We start from the raw sequence: 19,693 nt of genomic DNA, 5'->3' as shown, positions 1-19,693 counted from the left end.
TTTGACCATGGCCCTGAGCATATCATTTTCACTCTCTTCATTCTGTAACCACAAAGGTGTGATTTTCCAGCATGGATGCTGTGAGGAATGGGAGATGTGTGTAGGGTTCCTAACACTCACCTGAGATCCTGTCCCCTGAAAGCAACTCAGTGTGAGCAGCCTGGGCCCATGCCCTGGTGAAAGATAGCCAGGGCCAGGGCAGTTACTCAGTTACAGAGTGGCCTAGCTCACATTTTCAGTTTCTTATCCCAGCCCAGCTCAGGTAAGGGGTATGTCCTAAGGGAGTCAGGACCAAAGCCAGGGTCAGCATGCAACAAGCCCCTCCCTTTCAGTCAGGTTTGGCCTGATCCCGTTATACAACTGAAGAGCTGGAGGATCTGCCTGGGGGCAGCAAACAATTCAGCAGCCATATCCACAGAGTGAAGTTTATTCCCAACAAAGTTTCCCTCCCCCCTCCCCAGCCCAGGACAGGGACAGACAGGCTGGGGCAAAGATGAGGCTCTGGTGGGTGGCTAAGGGACCTCTGAGAACAAGGAGGGGTCCTGGCCCCCAGGCCCCGCCAGTCTGGCTGCCCCCAGCCAGGCTGAGTCCTCTGCACCTCCTGCCCAGCCTCGGGAGGGGGAGGGGCACTGGCTCCTGGTAGTTCCAAAGTGGAGTGTGAAAATAGATATATATTTCTGTGCAGTGGGCAGTCCGGCGTGGCACTCACACCTCTGTCTGGAAGTCGCCGTCTGGCGGTTCTGTGGGCTCCCAGGCTGCTGTCCGGTGCAGGGCCAGCCGTTCTCGGGGTTTGGGGGGCAGTGAGCCCAGTGTCATAGATTTGAAAGTGCTCCAGCTTTGATGCCTCCTGTGCTGGGACAAGCCAGGGCGTCCCCCGGGGGGGCTGGGTTTCTCCTGTGAAAGGGGCAGGGCAAGCCTGTGGCACCCTCTCATCCACCATACAGAGCAAACTAAGGATGCCCCAGGAGGGTCAAGACTGCCCAGTGTCATTAAATGATCAGGTATGAGGCACAGTCAAGTACAATGAATTGCCAGACCCTTAGTGACCGCTACAGCAATGGTGTTTCCCTGAGGTCATGTCTCCCGTCTGCCTACCCTTTCTAACTAACGTAGGAGACCTTGTTAGCGTCTGCTCTCTGGGGCACCTTCTCACCCCCTTGCAACCCTGAAGCAGCTGCGCATGCAGGCAGGCCCTCAGTGAGGTAAGCCAAAGTTATCCAGGCAAGCGAGGGGAGCAGGAAGACAGGAGGTTCTCGGAACCCCACGCGGGAGGACTTCGCCCATATATGTACCACTCTACCCAAATACACACTCTATAACGTCTCCTTCTACCAACAGAGTCCAAGTGAGAGCGCCACCCCTTGGGGACCATGCACTTTGTAGGGTAGGCAGGGGCAGCAACAGAAGAGTCCTCACCTTGGTCGAGGACTGGCTACGGTAGCGGTCGAAAGTGTGGAACTTCTGGTTGAGTTCGTGGTAGAGTTCCGAGTGCCGTTTCCGGGTATGCATCACCTTCTAGGGGCCACTTGGGTGTCAAAGGAGTGCCCCCTGCCCTCTGCCCTGTTCCTGTTGGCAAGGCTGGGACTTCCCTTGCTCTCCTGTGCTAGCCTCCCCCGCCCTCCCCTCTCTCTGTCTGTCTCTCTGCCTCTATTTCTGCCCCAGAGTCATGGGTATGAGCAGGATAGTGGGGAAGGTCCCAGGAAATCAGAGGCCTGGTGGTCCAACATTGGGCTGTGCAATGGGGCCTGGGATAATTTTAGAAATCGACCTTGGGGAACACACCCCCTCCCAGCCCCAGCACTCACCTCAAAGTCCAAGTCTGAATACCGAAGCTTCTTTCGCTATGGAGTAACAAGCAGGCCATGAGAGAGGAGCTTTCCACGGGCGACGCTCTATGGGCCCCGGGACTCTATGGTACCTTCCCCAACCCAGTCCCTGGAGTTGAGAATCCTTATCTTATGGGCTAGCCCTTAGGGTCACAGCACAGTAGCTGAGGTCTGTAGTGCACATGTGTGGTCAGATGTGCTCCTGGGAACACACACATGAATGCTGACCCAGGTCAGCTGTGAAGAGGCAGGGTTACCATCATGTAGGATCATATGGTGAATGCTTATTCTGTATGCCCTGGATCCCAGTCCCCCACCCCCATCTCCTTGGAATCCTGAACTTGCCCTGCAAAGAGAATTTTGGGCTTTTCATGCCCAGCCTATGTGCCCCACCTTGCCTCTTTTGTCTGCTCGCTTCCTTGCTCTCCTATGACCCTTGCCTGGCCAAGGTCACCTCCAAGGCACCAACAAGCTCGGTGACATCCAATGCCACTCAAGAAGGCTCCAGTCTTACAATGCTGGCATTGAGAAGACTCGCAAGACCAAGGCCGACTGTTCCAGTTAAATGGGGAAACTGAGACCCAGGGAGGGAAGGAAAAGGGCCTTGCCACTTGGCCTCAGGCCCACAGAGGTGATGTTAAGACCAAGAGGTAGAGTTTGTAAGACCCAACCTGACTCCACTCTCTTGTTTTTCCTCCTGTCTTCCAGCCTACTCTGCCTCCAGCCTGCTTCTCCATCACAAAGCTTTGCCTGTCCCTAGCTTCTGTTTCTAAAGGCAACAGCACTGGTACCCTTAACTCATACATAGTGCTCCAGAGGCTCAGCAACACAAGGGCCAAGAACTGGCTCCTCCCCACTGGTCCAACCTCTCGTCACTGATGTCGTCTTCCCTGCCTCTGTTGTCTTTTCTGTCTTTGTGAACGCCTTCCTGTCTTGGTACCATCTGTGGCAGGAGCGGGCACCAAATGTTCGAGGATCATTTTAGGCACAAAGCTAAACTTTGTGACCTCTCTAGCTGCTAACTTAATTGTCTTTGTGCAGAGGACAGAGAGCAACTTTTCCAGGCTAGACACAAGCAGCTAATTGTGTAGAAGCTGGGACTCCAACCTCTTTCCTTATCCACATCACCCTCATCCCTCCAATTAGATTTCTAGAATACCCTTGAGCTCTACTTTGGACTTCTACTAATCTATGTGTCCCCAGGGATGATCTGCAAGGGGCAAGGCAGAGGAAACAGAGGGGCTTCCATTTTCCCATCAGAGGCCAAGGGTGGCACCCTGAGGCAACTTCTGTGATACTAGCCAATTTTCTAACACTTTCTACTTATTCCACATAGGAATCAAAGGCTTATATCATCCCATGGTCCAAGCTATACCCACTTACACACAAGAAAGTCGAGGCTCAGAGAAACGATGCAGTGTGGTCAGCATTTCACTGCTGGTCAGCAAGTCCAGACCTGACTCAGGTCCACATGCTGCAGAGACCCAGGCTCAGTCTCTACCTTACCAATTGGGCACCTGAGCCATGGTTGCAGTAATGGAGGACTCATCCTGACCAGTCACCCCAGGGTAGATACCAGAATTCTAAATGAATGGATTCATGAAGCTTCATCCATTTGAAGCATTCAAACAATCCAGAGTTTCCTGGGAGCTGAGCGCTGTGAGCCCCAGTAGAAGGAAGCGTACACATTGGCATGAGGATCCCAGCACTGCTCTGGGGAGGTTGCTAGCTCTCTCTTCCTGATACAGACCATGACTTAGACATGATCTCAGGCACACAGTAGGTAGATTCCCTTTCCTACTTTCCATAGCCCCTCACCTCAAGGGAGCCCAGCTTCATGGTGGAACCAGGCACTGTACGGGGCATGGTCCGGCTACGTTCTGCTGGCTCTGGTACTTGGCGGGCGCTGGGTGTTGGCGGTGGTGGTTGGAAGGTCATCCCATATGGGTTCTGGAGAGACCCATAGGCAGGGCCCAGCCCTAGACCCGAGTGCTCCACAGACAGGAAGCTGGGGTAGCCTTCAGTGTGGGCCACTGTCTTGGCGGCCCGCCGGGGGGTCCCCTCAGGCCGGGCCCTTGGGGCCTCCTCACCCCCTGTACCCCCACCGCCAGGCTGCAGGCTCAAAGTCCGCCGGGGCAGCACCATGTAGTCCCCCTCGGAGCCTGGTTCACTTGGCCGTAGCCATGTAAGGTCCAACTGCCGCAGGCCACCCTCCCCACACATGTACACAGGGTTGGTCTCCTGTGGTGGTGGTGGCTCCCCTAGACCTGGTGACGCTGCCATAGGTACTAGGATGTTCCCAGGCAGTGGTGAGAAGCTGAGGCCGCCCTCAGGACCCACGAGACAAGACTTGGGCTCCTCATCCTCATCCAGAGACAGGCGGGACAAGGTCCCAGTGATGGTGGACGGATTGCAAGTGTTGACCTCCTTGAACAGAACTGGGGACAGAAGTGGGAGGAAAAGGTGAGCCCTAAAGAAGGGAGACCCTACAATGAGACCGTCTTGCTCAGGTCTGGCTGGGGACCAAGCTTCTGAGCTTGAGCAAATAAGGGAGACTGAGTTCTGGGGAGGTGGTTGGTATTCTTTATATACTACAGGGACCATGGCCCCAAGGGATGCAGAGTAGAAAAGCCAAAGCTGAGCTCCCATGAGTGCCCTGCTACACATCCTAACCTCTTCCCTACAGTCCCAAAGCTGTGGAGAGAAGGCATTGATTACTCGTCTCTATTCCCTAGGGAGGCATATACCTCAGAGAAAAGATGGCATGCGACACCAGGGACAGCCACTGGACTGTTGGAAGAACATAGCGGCTAACATATGCCGAGGCCCCCTACTATAAACTCAATGCCCCCTAATTCATGTAGGCCCTGGGCCTTCCACCTGACCCAAGAGGTGCTATTTTCTCCTTTACAGGTGGGTAGCTGAGGCTTAGAGAGGGGACTTTTGCCTAGAAGCAAGTGGTAACTGGCCTTCCCAGATGTAAATCTAACCTGTTCCTGGCCAATGTCAAAACGGGACACTAGCAGTCTGGTCCCCATCAGCGTTGTCATGACAGGGTATGGGACCCCTGTCTTGCCCACGCCTATGGCTTCTTAACAGACTCACCTGTCTGACAAGCCAGATCCACGTCTTTTTCAAAGTCTGACTATAGGGAGAGAGGGAGAGAGCGGGTTGGCAGGGGGAAGAGAGATGGATCGGGGTGGGAACGGCTCAGGTTCTCCCTCCCCAGATCCTCAGTCCTCCCACCCGAGGTACTACCCAACATAACCTCAAATTGAAGGGAAGAAACAATGGGGCCGAGCCTCTGCCCAGCACCTCCCTGAAGTCAGCAGCTGAGTGTGACTTAAACCTGGTCTCTGGCTCAGATGGGATAGAGAAGGTAAGGAACTTATGACAGGGCGGGAGGGGAGGTCTGTCCAGTCCTCCTCGCACTCACCAGGATCTGCAGCTGCCCATTCTTGCAGGAGTCTGGGGAGTCTTCACTCTCATCAGCCCGACACACACCCATCTGGCACTTTACCACGTCCTGGACCTGGAGGCAGAAAACACCTGCTGGGCCTGAAGTCTCCATATCACCCCACAATAGTGGGCAGGGTTTCCCACCCCAGATGCTCAGACTGAGGTAGAATGAGAGACAGAGATTGAGGGATGTCAGGGAGAAGAAGTTGAAGACAACCCAGGCCTTCAGGGCTGCCCAAGCTACAAGCGTCCTTGCCAAGGGCCTGAAGCACCCTGGTCACCCTGTACCACACAGTGGGGAGAAGCCAGAGCCCAGCATGGGGGTTGTGGGGGAGGTCAATCAAGAAGAGCCTAGCCACCTCTCGGCGCAGGAAGCAGTGCACGGCAGTGATGACAAAGCCTTGTGCAGAGTTGAAGACAGCAAAGAGTGCCTGGAAGAGGACGGAGCGGCGGTCTGTCATGGCCAGGACAGCAGACATCCAGGTAAGCGCCAGGAGAGGCAGTACCACGCAGGAACTCCAGAGTGAAGCCCTGAGAGGGACAGCAGCAGAAAGTCTGTCAGCGCGACACTCTACGGGACAGGGTGGTGGGAGCCTAGGCCTCCCCTCGGCTTGGGGACGGGCAGGGCCCCAAACTCCGGGACCTCAGGAGTGTTTCCAAGCAGAGAGGGGCCAAGAACTGGAGGAGAAACAGAGGACAAAGACGGAACTACAAGGCCGGAGCTGGGACCATGAGAGGTAGGAGGGACGGACACACGGACACAGTGGGACTCAGCAGGCACAAAGGTGATATTGGAAAGCAGAGATGAGGAAGGCCGAAACAGGAGGGAAGCAAGGGCAGACAGCAAACATGGGGAACATCAGGCCCAACTTGCACCTTGGAAGCTTTGGAGAAAGACATAGTTCAGAGCCATATCCCCAGAGATTCCAGGACAGTAGGCCGGGGAGAGAAGGAGCAGAAGACCAAAGAAAGATGACCACCACAGTAAGAGGAGTATGAGACAGACAGACAGACAGACAGACAGACAGACACCCCAGACAGGAAGACTGAACAGGCAGAGCATGTGGAGAACACCACAGCACAAATCCTTGCAGAGAAGATGGAGCCAAGCCCAGCCAGGTGGAGGCATAGAGGAGCCGCTGGCTCCTGGTGGTTGCTCAGAACCCAGGGCAAAAGGGACATAGCTGGGGTCAGAACCAAGCCCAGGTATCGCCAGCCTCCTTTCTCGGATTTAAAAAAAAAAAAAAAAAAGGCAGAGAGGCAGTGGCCAACAGACTGGTCTCCATCCCCAGCAACTACTATAGCCCATGAGGAACAAGAAATAAAAGGAAGCCGCCTTGTCCTACCGGGCAAGGAGCCACACCCAGCCCAATCTACCCCACCCGCAGCAACCCCAGTGGAGAGTCAGGCACAGCTCCAGACAGGGCTGGGTGGCACCATTCTGCAGAGACAGCCAGAGGCTGAGGCAGAAAGATGGGCGGGCAGGGGGCCAAGACCTGTCCTGTGAAGAGAGGTTCAGGGCTGTTGAGCCAGGCAAGGTTGGGGTGGAGGAAGCACAGTGTCTGTCAAGCCCGGGGAGGCGGAGCCAAGAACTAGAGATGCTCTAATCACAGTAATAAGAGCTGCTTTTGATTAACCAGCAATTCTCTGCCAGGCCCTCCACTGAACACTTTACATAGATTATTTCAAATTGTGATCAAAACAACTCCAACAAACAGGCCCGGGGACTAGTATCCCAATTGATAGATGAGGAGGCTGGAGTGTGCCCAGCTGGACCAGGAGAGGAGAGCTGGGACAAAACTCCAGCTTGGCGGCAGACTCTAAGGCCCACCCTTTGACCTGATTGTTCAGCAGACCGGGCATAGGGATGTGGTAGTCCTAGCAGAGGAAGCTCATAGCTCCTAGAGCATCATGAAGCTCCACAATGATGGTACCAGACATCTCCACAGGCCCCGAGGAGTGTGACAAAGCTGTGCCCTCACTGGTTGGGGTGACTCAAGTAGACTTCCAGCCCTGGTAGGAGGGTTGGGCCCAAGACCGTTGTACTGTTGCACAGTTGAGGTTTTAGGATTCTTAGCTGCTAAGTTGGGGTGCCTCGATGAAATAATTGTCTCCCTCCACGATTTTGTCTGTGATTGTGAGGTCCAAAGCCTCTGAAATTCAAGTCAGATTCTATGACAGATAAGTATGTTTCAGTCATTTCAATGTTCTTCGGTGTCTGATTGTCTTAGTCTAAGATTCTTCCATTCTAATTTGAAGGTCTTAATAGCTCAAAAATTCTAAGGGCCTACGATTCTCGGGGCCTTGAGGTTGGTGGTAAGAGGAGGGGTCTGCAGCTGTGCCTGTGTAGAAAATTAAGCCAGAGCAGGGGCAGGGACCAGAGGGCAGGGTGAACAGGGCACCACAGCCCTCTATGCATGGGGTCCCGTTGTCCTCAGCCACCTCATCCCTGAGATCCAGGGAGCATATAGCAGTTAGGGGGGCAGGGGCAGGACAAGCTCTCCAAGGCACTGGGCTGATATCCCTCCCAACTCCCACCATGGGCACTGCCCTCCCATTCCTTAGCCCCTGCCCGCCCCCCACCGCCCCCCAGGGGGCACAACTAACATGGCGTTCCTGGCCGAGGCTGAGCTGAGCAGGGGGCTGGGGACCGCTCCACACGCTGAGCAGGGGAGGAGCAGGCTGGCCCAGGGGCACCGCTCCGACCTCGGGGGCGGCACAGACACGGGAGAAGGGGGAAACACATGGGAAGCCGGGAGATGGGGCAGAATGAGCCCCGAGAAGGGTAGGAGGGGAGGGCAGACGAGAGAGAGAGAGCTGGGTTAGGGTGGGCGAGGGTCTGCAGCTGAGCACTCCGGGTGCCCACCTTGCCTGCACCCTTGATTTCCCAAGGTTGGGGAGCCTGGGATGGCATCAGCAAGCCTTGAGTCTCCGAGGTACACTCGGCTCCCCCTCCCTGCACACTGCCCAGGAAGGCTGAGTTGCAGAGACCCTCCCCTTACCCGGCCCTCTGCTTCTTAGATTTGTCGGAGACGCCATCTCGAGCCATGAGCTTGTTGAAGACGATAATTCCGATAAGCATGTTCACCTAGGGGCCGGGTGGAGCCGAATGGGAAAGACAAGATCACCAGGCGCCCTCGGGGCAACGACACCCCCAGGAGCTGGAGGGAGCTAGAGGCCAGGGAGAAGGCAAATGGAAACCATGACCTTCTGGGGCCACAACCCTCCCTAGATGCTGAAAGGGGCACACACATACCAGGACAATGACTGCTGCTGGACCCACAAAGGCGTAGAGCAGGCCACCCTCTAAGGACAGCCAGCAGCTGGGGTAGGGAAGAAAAGAGGAAATCAGATTCCCAGCATGCCTTTCCTCCCTTGTGTATCCTCAGACCCTGGGTAGTCATGCCCACATCCCCAGTAGACACTAAGCCTCCGGACGGGGAGAGACACAGCCATGTCTCAATAAGTCTGTTTCCTCTCCCACAGAGACTCACATTGGGCCTCCATAGAAATATGAGTAGGCTGATCCCTAAGTACAGTGGAACTTAGAAATGGCCCAGTCCCAACATATCCTTTTACAGCTAGGGAAACTGAGGCTCAGACAGAAGGGAGTTTACCCAACAATCTACAATAAAGAATAGGTGAAGACCTCAGCCTGAGAAGACCTAACGTCCAATTCAATTCCTCCAACACACCCACAAACCCCTCCACTCCCACCCTCACCAATGGGGGCGCACGTACTAGCTGGATGTACCGTATCCTTTGGTGCGAGTAAAGCCAACAGACACAGCCACCACCAGGGCAGGTAGACCTGGGGACGGGGTAACAGGTGAGAAGGCTGCAGGTGCTCAGGGGACCCTCCCTATCATCCTCAACCCGACTGACTCCCATCCCCAGAGAGCTGGGCCAGAGTCTAGGTAGTGCGTGACTTTGGCTTCCCCCAACCCAACACCCCGCCACTCCAGGCCCAACAGCAGAGTCCAGCAAGGCCCCGCTCACCCCAGCCCAGGCAGAGGAAGCGCTTGCGAACCAGGCGGGTGCGCATCCGCCCGATGACAGCCAGATAGGACTGCCAGGCCTCTGTAAGCACCCAGCAAAAGGAGGACAGAAAGAAGAAGTGTAGGAAGGCAGCCGTCATGGTGCATACACCCTGCAGGGAGAGGTAACAGGAGGGAGTGGCCCTGAGCAGAGGCCAGGGTGGGAGCTGCCAGTTTCCCACACTCACTGCTAGGCCTAGGTGCTGCATGGCCAGCCGCCTACCTGAGCCCCCCTCCCCCACCAGAGCCCTGCCAGGCACCCCCGCCTTCCTGCACCCACACACAGCACGACACAGGCCTGGCGACATGCACACAGCACTAGGCATCCGGGGAGGCGGGCAGGCAGGCCACCCACGCACAGACAGGAGGAGCACTTGCCACGTCATGGCCGAGCAGAACCCCACACCTGGCTCTCACAGTGCTCGAACTGTGCAGAGAAGGCCATGTTGGGTAGGAGGGACAGTGAGCATGGAGCATCCACAGGCAGATGGAGAACTCACAGACAAGAGGTGGGGTCCAACGCCTCCCACCCAACACACATGCAGCTAGGCACTCATGCATACATCAACTGAAGTACACAAACACTCATTACTCAGTACACACACACACAGCAATGCCTTCAACTACACCTGCACATGACTCCACACACGCCTTCTCCACCATAGGGCCTCAGTGTACATCCAAAGAAACATCCACTGATAGCTCAGTGGTTAAGAGCACTGGCTGCTCTTCTAGGGGACCCGGGTTCAATTGCTAGCACCCATGGCAGCTCACAACTGTCTTCAACTCCAGTTCCAGGGGATCTGATTCCCACACACAGACATGCATGCAGGCGGAACGCCGATGCGCATAAAGAAATCATTAAAAATAACAACCACCTCCCCTCACTTGCACCCCTCCTCCTCCTCCCTTATGCCCTTTCCCACACCCCCCCCAGGAGCCTGCACCTGCCTTGCTCAGCACCCGGGACTGGCCCACCAGGATCAGGATGTTGGAAGCCAGGATGGACAGGCAGAAGTTCAGCAAGATGATGGAGCGTTCTGATTTTATAAACCTGACAGGGCACAGTGGGCAGAGGCAGAGGCATTGGCTGCCTGCCCAGCCCTGGAGAGCTGGCCACCTCCCATCCTGCTCAACATCCGACTTACCTCCAGAAGGCCGCATAAATGGCAAGCAATGTGAGCAGGGCCATGCAGGACACCGCACAGCCGATCACCAGGGGGACAGAGGGAGCACCTGCCAGCTCCAGGGTCTGTGGGAGATAGGTTGCAGGGAGAGGGCAAAGGTAAGGCAGAAGGGCACACGTGCGCAGGTGTGTTTACACTCATTCACCCACACCCTTCCAAACACAACCAGATGCACACATGCGCACACTTGCTCACACTCACCAACTGCCACGTACTCCCAAGCAGGTGTCATGACTATGGACAACAGCCCCCTTCCATGTGCAAGGCCCACAGGTATATCCATTCACTCGGAGGCCTCGAGGAGTACAGACGCCTCTCTCCCACTCACCAGGTCTTTGGGTGGCTGGGCCAGGACAGCAAAGGTGGACAGGTGCTGGCACTGGCAGCGGGTGTGAGCCGCCTGGGTCTCCAAGGTCTGGCAGCTCTCAGTGTTCCAGTCCCCCGAGCTGGCATCTCTTGGATGAGGGAGAGATGGCATGAACCCAGGGCCCAGCTCTGTAGCCCCAAACCCAGTGCTGACTACTGCCCACTCAAGTGAAACTCCATGAGATGACAGCAGGGAGCCCCAAGATGTGCTCTTGACCCCTCAGGCCGAGGATGGCACCAAGGAACCCTTTGACCTTTCAGATGGGAGGCCATTTTTGATGAGAGGGTCTAGGGTTGCCCCAACTCACGCTCTTGAGTAGTCCCAGCTAGCGCAGTGGGGATCAGTGGTGCCCTGGAGAGCAAAAAGATGTGTACATTCTCAGGTGAGTAGCATACCGTCCCTGGTCATCACCTATCCTGCCACAGCAGGACCCACACCGGTCAGACCCACCACCCAAGCACAAACCACCTCCCTGAGATGGGCCTCAGGCCCTGTGTGGGCAGATAGCTGGGGTCCCCATCTGGGCCCTCACTCACATTGATGATGTAGGAGAGCTCTACTGTGATGAGGGGCTCAGCTGGAGGCTGGGTGGGGGGACGCACAGTCACTGTCATCACCCGGGAGGTGACGGCAAGTGGAGGCCTGGGAGTGGGGCGTAAGCAAACACTGAGGTCAGCTCCTGACATCAGGTGCCCAGACTTAGAAACTCTAATCTGTCCTGGCTAGGGACTACCAAGGGCCAAGGGTGGGACAGAGCCTCTGGGAACTGCCTACGTGTTTTGGTTTTGTGGATCTGTGTGTGCGTGCACGTGTGCAAGTATGCAAGTGCGTGTATACACGTGTTCATGAAGACTACCTCAGCTGTTGTTCCTTAGCCCCCGTCCACCTTTCTAAGGCAGGCTCTCTTATTCGCCCACAACCGCCCAAAGCCAGTTAGACTGACTACCCTGTAAGCCCCAGGGAACCACCTCATTCGCCTTCCCAGCAGCAAAACTAACAGTCACATCGATAACATGTCAGGCTGGTTTGTAGAGGTCCGTGGTTCTCAACCTGTGGGTCGCGACCCCCCACAAGACCAGAGGAAAACACAGATGATTTTTTTTTTTTTTGCATTACGCTTCATAACCGTAGCAAGATTACAGTTCCGAAGTAGCAGTGAAAATGATTTTATGGCTGAGGAAGGTGGGGGAGTCACTGTAACATCAACTGAATTAAAGGGTTGCAGCATTGGGAAGGTTGAGAACTGCTGGCATTGGTCCTGAGGTCCTCATGCTTGCTAGGCAAACACGTCACTCCCTTTGTCCTTCGTGTTTCTGAGAAGTGACCATGTCCACAGCCAGACAAGGGGCCTCCAGGTACACGGCTGCGGGAGGAGATGCTCTCTGGTGGACTCACCTGGGGGGTGGCAGGATGAGGCCAAGGGTACGGTAGAGCACAGCACCGATCACAAAGTAGGAAGAGGACTCGTCGGGGTCAGCTGGGAGAAGACGCTGGTGGGCAGGGCCCGGGCCAGGGGGCACTGTTCCTGGGCCCCTCCCCCTGCCCGGGATGCCTGCTGTGGCTGCCCCAGGTGTGGCTGGCTTCCCTGGGGAGGACAGGCTGAGCACCTCCTTGGGTAAGAAGAGGCGATCCTCTGAGTGTCGCACCCAGTCCTTCATGCCCCTGCGGCCCCGCATGGGAAATGTGATGTCACTGGACACCGCTGAGATGGGCTCTCTCTGAATGCTGATCACTGCAGTAGAGGGAGGGTGGGCAGAGCATGCCAAAGACAGACGCAGGGGAGACAGATGCACACCAGGGAAGTCAGAACCAACACACAAGCAAGGTGCATGAACGGAGACAATGAAGGAAGACACACAGAAAGACAGAAGCATGGGGTTAAGTGGAAGGAAGGACGAAGCTTGCAAAGAAGAGCCTCCCTGAATACCATCCCTCACCCGGGGAAGTGGGGTGCTAAGGTTCTAATCCAGGTTCCAGCACCCCCCACCCCCGCCTGCGCCCTTGTACCCAGGTTGTCCGTGACAATCAGAGAGCTCTGGAAGGCCTTGAGAGCATCGCCCACGAGGTGAATGAAATCTTCCACAACACGCAGCAAGTGCACAGAGCCAGGAGACACCTGGGAGCAGAGAGGGTGTGAGGGGCTGAGGGGCTGAGGCAGGGTGGGGGGTCCTGAGAGGGGAACGCTGGAGCCCCTCACCTGCTGAGCGTCATCCCATTTATCCTTGTTTTCTGAATCCACCATGAAGCTCACCACCTGGAAGAAACGCTGGGGAAAGAGGGCTGGGTCAGGAGCTACGGGCCACCGAGCTGTCCCAGGAGACCCCGGAGCTGTGGAGTAGTACCTGCACGTCATCAGCAGAAGGGACATAGGTGGCCCTCTTGAAGGTGTCAGTGACGTTCCTTAGAATGTCCACAGAGAAGAGCAGGTCCCCGCTGTAGTAAGTGCGTCGTGCCAGTAGCTCCTGCAGGCTCCGCACCACCTGGGACATGCCCTCACCTGCCAGCATGCGCTGGCCCTTAGCCAGGTGCTCCCGAAGCTGCGGGTGACACATGTGCCCCTGTCACTGTAGTGTCAGAAACTGGGAGCAGCCCTTGGCCAGTCCTCCTTTTTACCCGCAGGGTGCGTCCAAGGAAGAGAGGGCATACAGGCTCAAAGAGAGGCTCCCAGGAGACAGTCTGAGACAGAGGCAGAAGGGACTCAGATGTCCAAAGGCAGAATAATATGCTGATTTGGGGACTGTGCACCTCTCTGTCCCCAAGGGACCGTAGACATTATGAAGCACCACACACATAGGATCTCACAAATACAAGCTTTTGGTGCAAACACAACATCAATTCCCAATTTGGTCAAAAGCATGTACGCACGGGCCACATTTGTTGACACCGTCCTTGTCCACATGCAAGCCCTGAGCCGGGAGCTAGGGACACGAAGATAACTTCAACTTTGTCCCTGCCTTCAAAGAGCTCCCAGTGTAGCGGAGCACACTTAAATGCATCCTTTGTTTGTGTTTTGGTTTCTTGAGACAGGGTCTCTCTATGTAGCCCTGACAGTCCTGAAGCTTGCAATGTAGACCAGGCTGGTCTCGAACTCAGAGGCTGCCTCTGCCTCTCCAGGGCTGGGTTAAGTGTGTGCCCATGTCCAGCCTCAATGTATTCTTAACTCTCCATGTCTAACAAGCTCAGGATGGGGGGCTGTGGGTAGGAACACAGAGGAAGATACCTAAGAGGCCCTGACATGGGACAAAGAGAAACACGGCTTATACCAAGGCACGGGGAAATGGAATAGCCTTAAGCGCCTGCCGGGGCTTGGGACATACTGTACAGCCCCCCAACCCAACAATGCACACTTACTGACAGGTACAGGTAGCGGTATTCATGAGATATACAACGAGCAAAACTGGGCAGTCCCCAGTATGCCACGCCCTGGGCACTGAGGAGGCAGCGGCGGCTAGCAGAACCTGCAGAGATAAAGAATGACAAGCAGTAGGGCTGAGCTCTGGCCTACGCCCCCTCCACATCTTGAGATGCAGACCCAGGGCTTTGGCCCAGAGATGGGCAGCAGGGATGGTGGGGCAAGGGTTTGTGGGGACAACCGCCTGCCCTTACCAGAGGCATTAGGGGGACACTTGTTGTAAATGATTTCGCCAGCTGCTGCCCTCTTCCACGTCATCAGCATCACATACTCATCCCTGCACATCTCATGGAAGGCTGTGGGGATAGGGCAGGGGGGTGGGGCTCAGCTGGGCTCACACATGTGCCCCTCCCCCCTGCCCTGGGGTTGTATAAGCAGTACCTGGACACCTCTTCTCACTGCAGGGTTTCACCTCCTCTCCTGTGCCCTCGCAAGGGTAGCCCTGCGTGCCGGAAGCCTGGCACATGCGGAATCGGCGTTGCCAGCCCGTGTCACATGTCTTGGAACACAAGCTCCATGCGTTCCACGGCCCCCACTTGCCATCCGTAGCTATGAGAGAAGGGAAGTGTGAGAGGCCATGAATGTCTCCAAGGCCAGGGCTACCACCTGCTGCCTCACACCAAGCACTCACCCGGACACTCAAGATTGCTGCACTCCCGGGTATCGGTGAGGGCACCTGCACACGTGGCCCAGGCTGGACCCGCCACACTGCACTTCCGGCTGCGCTGCTGGGTCCCATTGGCACAAGATGACGAGCATGGGCCCCAGGGACCCCATTCTAGCCACTGGCCTTCCACTGCATGGGGAGACACAAGCAGGGGTGGCCGTTGAGCAGGACGTGTGTGGGCTAGTGGGGGGACGTTCCACAGGGAGATGGCAGAGGCTGCTGGCCACTCAGACCTGCGCCAGGCTAGACCATGTGAGCTGGGCATATGAAAGGGTCTGGAGAGAGTGGGTGGTGACTGGGTCTCTTTCTGCCTGCCCCTCACCAGCTTCAGGAATACATGATACCTCTACACGCAGCACCAGCGGTGAGGGTTTTTTTTTGTGTGTGTGTGAGGATGTAGGTTGTAATGGAACCTTTTGATCTTTGCTTATGCGTAAGCCCAGCTTTGTGTCCATGGTGCCATAGACACCAAAGTGCTATTTACAGCAAGGGCAGCCGAGGGCACGGAGGAATGGGCACTGGAAAGCAGGTCCCTTCTTATGGAGTCACAGTGTACCAACTCCAAGTCAGGGCTGGGTTTCACCTCCCATTGATTGCTGGCAGCTATATTTCTCCAGTCTCCCCATGCGTGGTCAAAGCTATTGGAACCCACCCCACCAAGGACAGGGCACTGAACCTGACTGCCTCCCCTAAGTCTTCTGATCCCTCCCACCCCACTGGGCAGCGCCTGCCTAAAAGCCCCTTGGCGCTACTGACCCGGGCAGGCGGCCATACTGCAGAGTTTAGTCTGCAGCTCGGGACCCTCGCAGGCCTTGCCGCCGTGCTGGGGGGGCACGCAGGTCCGCATCCGGCTCCGGGACCCCCGCCCGCAGCTGCGGGAGCACAGGCTCCAGGACCCCCACTCCTCCCACACGCCGTGCACTGCAAGGAAGCACGTGGCCGGTGGCTGGGCGGCACCTTGGCTCCGCCCAAAGCCAGCGCCTACCCATCCGCCCACCAATCAGGAGTTCCGCAGTTTTACGGCCACTCCTTATTGGCTCCGCCCTGGGTTCTGTTGCCAGGGCAAGGTTTAGGGTCCCAGGATAACCACCCTTTGAGGGGATGTGGTCCCGAATCACACAGGACAGATTCTGTGGACACCCAGATATAGGGTGAACAGGACCAGCCTGAGGAGCCAATGGTCTTCCTTTCCTGAGGAACACAGGAAGACCCAGGAAAGGATCCAAGATCCATCCCTCTCTTCCCTTCCCACCCCCAAGGCCCAGGGCCTGAATTCAACAGGGCAAGCCTGGGGCCACAGAAGTGCCCCCTCCCAGCCTCAATCGCATAGACACACAGACAGACATGAACCTCTACATAGACGCTGACAGACACAATGAACTCACAAGAGGGAACACAGCGTTCTCCCTGTGCTCCACAAGCTCCTGCTACATCCCAAGCTCCGAGAGCCTCCCCCAGTAGGCCCTACTCTAAATCCACTGCCAGCACTCCCCCCCAGGGAAGCAAAGAGCAGAACTGGTTGACACTGGCCTGTCTCTCAGTCACCAACTGACCCAAGCAGACACATGCATTTCCTCAGTAGCTGTCTGTTCAACTGACTTAAGCATAATGGTCTATCAGAGGCTCCCAAGGGAGTGAAAGGGAAGCCCAGAGCAAAGTAGGGACCATAAGGGAGGGTGTCATTTTTAAAATAGAGTGGTATACATCTTAGATCTAAGATCAGGCTGATACTTTAGCTAGGGTGGGGGAAGGGAGGGGCAAGAATAAGCAAAGGCCTGAGAGCTGGGAAGCTGCAAGAGGTGCTGGTGAGGTCAGGACTAAGGGCAAGGGGAGGAGAAGATGTGCAGAGAACAGCTTTGACTACCAAGATGGAGGCACCAGGGTGTGAAGTGCCCAAAGTGGGCCCCAGATGTACGTTTGGATTCTATCGGAACCCCAAGTCATTCTTACCAGGCTGACATAGTGCCTGGGTAAGGTCTCCTATGGAGGACAAGTTTGTTGAAGGCAGGGGGGGTAGCTGTGGTATGTCTTGTCAGGACCTGACTCTGCTGACAGACAGGGCAGGAAGGAGGACGCCTACCTGGGCAGGTGGCTGAATTGTTGCAAGGCCGGGTCTCCCGAAGGGGCCCGCTGCACAGGGTCCCATAGGGGGAGGACACGCAGGAGCGGGTCCGCACCTGCAGACCCTGCCCACACGTCAGGGAACACACGCTCCACGGGGACCACTCCTCAGCTGCTGGGTCGCCTACGAGAGAGGGACAGCGTCTCGGCAAGGGACACCTCCCAGAGAGTTGCATGGGAGCATGGAAGGACCAGAAAGATGGGGGGGTAGGCATCAAAGGGACCCTCCTACCCTGACCCCAAGTAGCAGGCTCTTTAAAAGGCAACCCATCCCTACCCACAGGCCTCACGTGGTAACATAACTGAGCTCCAGGACATAGACACAGACAGGCACACGCCAGCACACATGCCACCAGACGCCACAGTCGGGCCCCCGCCACAGAGGAAGAGAGGCGGGCCCGAGTTACCTGTCTGCGCCATGTATAGCCCAGGCTCATCTGCAGACCTTGGCCACTGGGTTTTCACCTTCGGTTCCTCTTCCGGCTCCTCACCTGGAACACGGAGGTGGTGGCAAGGGGCTTAGCAAAAGCCAGCTCAGTGCTGCCACAGTGGTACAGAGGGCAGCCTCTGGTTCTCGGCCTGAGGGCCTGGAACCAACTGTAGGTGATGCAGAGAAAGCATCACATTCTGTCCCCTGCCCCACCACCACCATTTTACAGATAAGGAAACTGAGGCTCAGAAGGCCATCCAGGACTCATTGCCACCTTGTTCACCTTTTGCCTCAGCCGGATGGGATCGGAGAGCAATGGTCAACATATTGAGTTCTGGGGAGGCGTCCATACTATCCCAAGCCATGCCTAACACCTGTCACCTTTAACCCCCTTACTGGGAATATGTCACCTCTGTTGAGGTGGGAAACTAAGGACTAGAGAAACGACTTATCCAGAAACATATACCCCATTGAGCCTGCAGCTTGGCTGTTTCTTCTCCTATATGGTACACAAAGAAGCCTGACTAACCCAGACCTGCTCTTGGGTCATGATTTGTCTGGGTAAACAAATGGTCTTGAGGTTCACCATAAAACAGTAACAGACCATGATGTAAAGGTCCTAGCTGGTCTGAGCCCCAGTGGAGGAGTGCTCAGACTCCTATACCCAGCAGACCCTCCTCCCACTGAGCCTGGAAGTTTGAGCTTGTCCTGCTGCAGACAGCACTTCCTACAGCTGCAGTGTCCTCCAAAGGCCTGTGTGTTTAAGGTTTTGTCCCTACTAGGAGGTAGCACTATTGGGTCAAGCTTAGTAGGTCTTGTGGTTACTGGAGACAGGAATGGGATAAGCAGACCTTGTCCCTTCTTTGTCTCCTTTGCATTCCTAGGTGAGATGGTTTTCTGATACATATTTCCCACTGCTGTGCTCTTCTACAGGAACAACCGGAAAGCAGACTGAAACCTCCAAGCTGTGAGCCGAAATAACCTTTCCCACATAGTAAGTACATAACCTTTTTCCTTTATAAGCTGATCTCCTGTGCCTTTGTTACAGTACAGGCAAAGCTAACAGCCTCGAACGGGGTGATCAGGTGTGCACAAGCAGGAATGCACAAGGGAAGTTCACACTATAGTGGAGCCACTGGGCAGATGAATAGAAGATCATTTAGGGGTAAAGCTCCTTCTCTCCTTGATCTCTTTCCTGTGGTTCAAAAAAGCTGGGTCAGCACCAAGCTGAGGCCACAGAGGGCTATGTTCCTTCACCCCCTGCTCCTCGGTGAAGCCTCTGCACCTGAGGAAAGCTACCAACCAGGCCAGTAGCCAACTCCAGAAAAACCTACTATGGGGGGCGTTGAACTGCCCCCTGCATGGTATCCAGGACTTGCCATCTCCAGCCTCAGGGCCTGCACCACTTCCTGTAATTTCCACACAGTATCAGAAATCTGAACATCGCAGGCCATCACTGGGCCTCCCCTGGAACATGGCCACTGAGGGCTGTAGGTTGACGTCAAGGCCATACATGATTGAGAGTGGGTAGGAACAAAGTTTTGGCAAGGCAGAAGAGAAAAGGGAGATTCAAGATGGAGACAGCAGAGGATGGTTCAGATGAAGGGAACTAGATCGGTTTTATCTTGTCTAGGTGGGCGGTTTATATCTTTATTAATTGGCAGTAAATTTATTGTTTTGGATGTATTGTGGATTAAGAACTTAACATATAAATCTGTTTGTAAAGTTATTGATTGTTGGGTCATAATTTTACCAGGCTGTAGAGGACCGTGTGGGACCAGGTGCCCATTTCCACACTGGAGCGACTCCTGCGGAGTGAGACTGTGAGACCGGTATCAACAGAACCCTTTTTAAAAATAAGAACCAAAACAGAGGGCCAACACTAGCAGCTAAGTAGTTCTGGGCAGCCCTTTACCATCTCTGATCCCGGTTTCTCTGGAGAACAGTTCTCATAGCAGCCCACCTTCAGGACTATTAACCTTAAGATTCCCGAGGGAAGGCAACAGGAATTATGGGAAGCATGGCACTGTCTTCTCTCCTACCACCCTTCAGCCTCCATGCTTCCTTAAGCCCTCATCCAGTCTCAACCTCTACTGGTTGTTTTGGGTCAACTCAACATAAACCTCCCAGATGTAGAAGAATAAATCCTAATTGAGAAAATGCCTCCATCAGATGGGCCCATAGGCA

General features: G+C 55.5%; 1 protein-coding gene across 1 annotated transcript in view; it reads right to left on the bottom strand.

The window, feature by feature from the left end:
• Positions 1-411: 411 nt before the first annotated feature.
• Positions 412-19,693, bottom strand: part of ADGRB2 (adhesion G protein-coupled receptor B2) — a 36,963-nt gene continuing 17,681 nt past the window's right edge. The window contains exons 3-30 of the mRNA XM_080921593.1: positions 17,484-17,567; positions 17,036-17,200; positions 15,712-15,876; positions 14,920-15,084; positions 14,670-14,837; positions 14,483-14,584; positions 14,228-14,334; positions 13,219-13,413; positions 13,074-13,142; positions 12,884-12,992; positions 12,272-12,608; positions 11,413-11,518; positions 11,184-11,227; positions 10,838-10,964; positions 10,471-10,574; positions 10,274-10,376; positions 9,285-9,435; positions 9,027-9,096; positions 8,542-8,608; positions 8,288-8,373; positions 7,893-7,991; positions 5,645-5,816; positions 5,263-5,358; positions 4,932-4,971; positions 3,645-4,264; positions 1,806-1,841; positions 1,417-1,515; positions 412-894 (exon numbers count right to left, since the gene is read on the bottom strand). Coding sequence (XP_080777719.1) covers positions 706-894; positions 1,417-1,515; positions 1,806-1,841; positions 3,645-4,264; positions 4,932-4,971; positions 5,263-5,358; positions 5,645-5,816; positions 7,893-7,991; positions 8,288-8,373; positions 8,542-8,608; positions 9,027-9,096; positions 9,285-9,435; positions 10,274-10,376; positions 10,471-10,574; positions 10,838-10,964; positions 11,184-11,227; positions 11,413-11,518; positions 12,272-12,608; positions 12,884-12,992; positions 13,074-13,142; positions 13,219-13,413; positions 14,228-14,334; positions 14,483-14,584; positions 14,670-14,837; positions 14,920-15,084; positions 15,712-15,876; positions 17,036-17,200; positions 17,484-17,567 — 3,875 coding nt within the window. The 3' untranslated portion in view covers positions 412-705. The remainder of the gene's footprint in view (positions 895-1,416; positions 1,516-1,805; positions 1,842-3,644; positions 4,265-4,931; positions 4,972-5,262; positions 5,359-5,644; positions 5,817-7,892; positions 7,992-8,287; positions 8,374-8,541; positions 8,609-9,026; positions 9,097-9,284; positions 9,436-10,273; positions 10,377-10,470; positions 10,575-10,837; positions 10,965-11,183; positions 11,228-11,412; positions 11,519-12,271; positions 12,609-12,883; positions 12,993-13,073; positions 13,143-13,218; positions 13,414-14,227; positions 14,335-14,482; positions 14,585-14,669; positions 14,838-14,919; positions 15,085-15,711; positions 15,877-17,035; positions 17,201-17,483; positions 17,568-19,693) is intronic.

Source organism: Micromys minutus (assembly GCF_963924665.1).
Source record: "Micromys minutus genome assembly, chromosome: 9".
Taxonomy (NCBI): Eukaryota; Metazoa; Chordata; class Mammalia; order Rodentia; family Muridae; genus Micromys; species Micromys minutus.
Note: the sequence above shows the minus strand (reverse complement) of the source record. Positions and strands in the feature narration are given on the sequence as shown.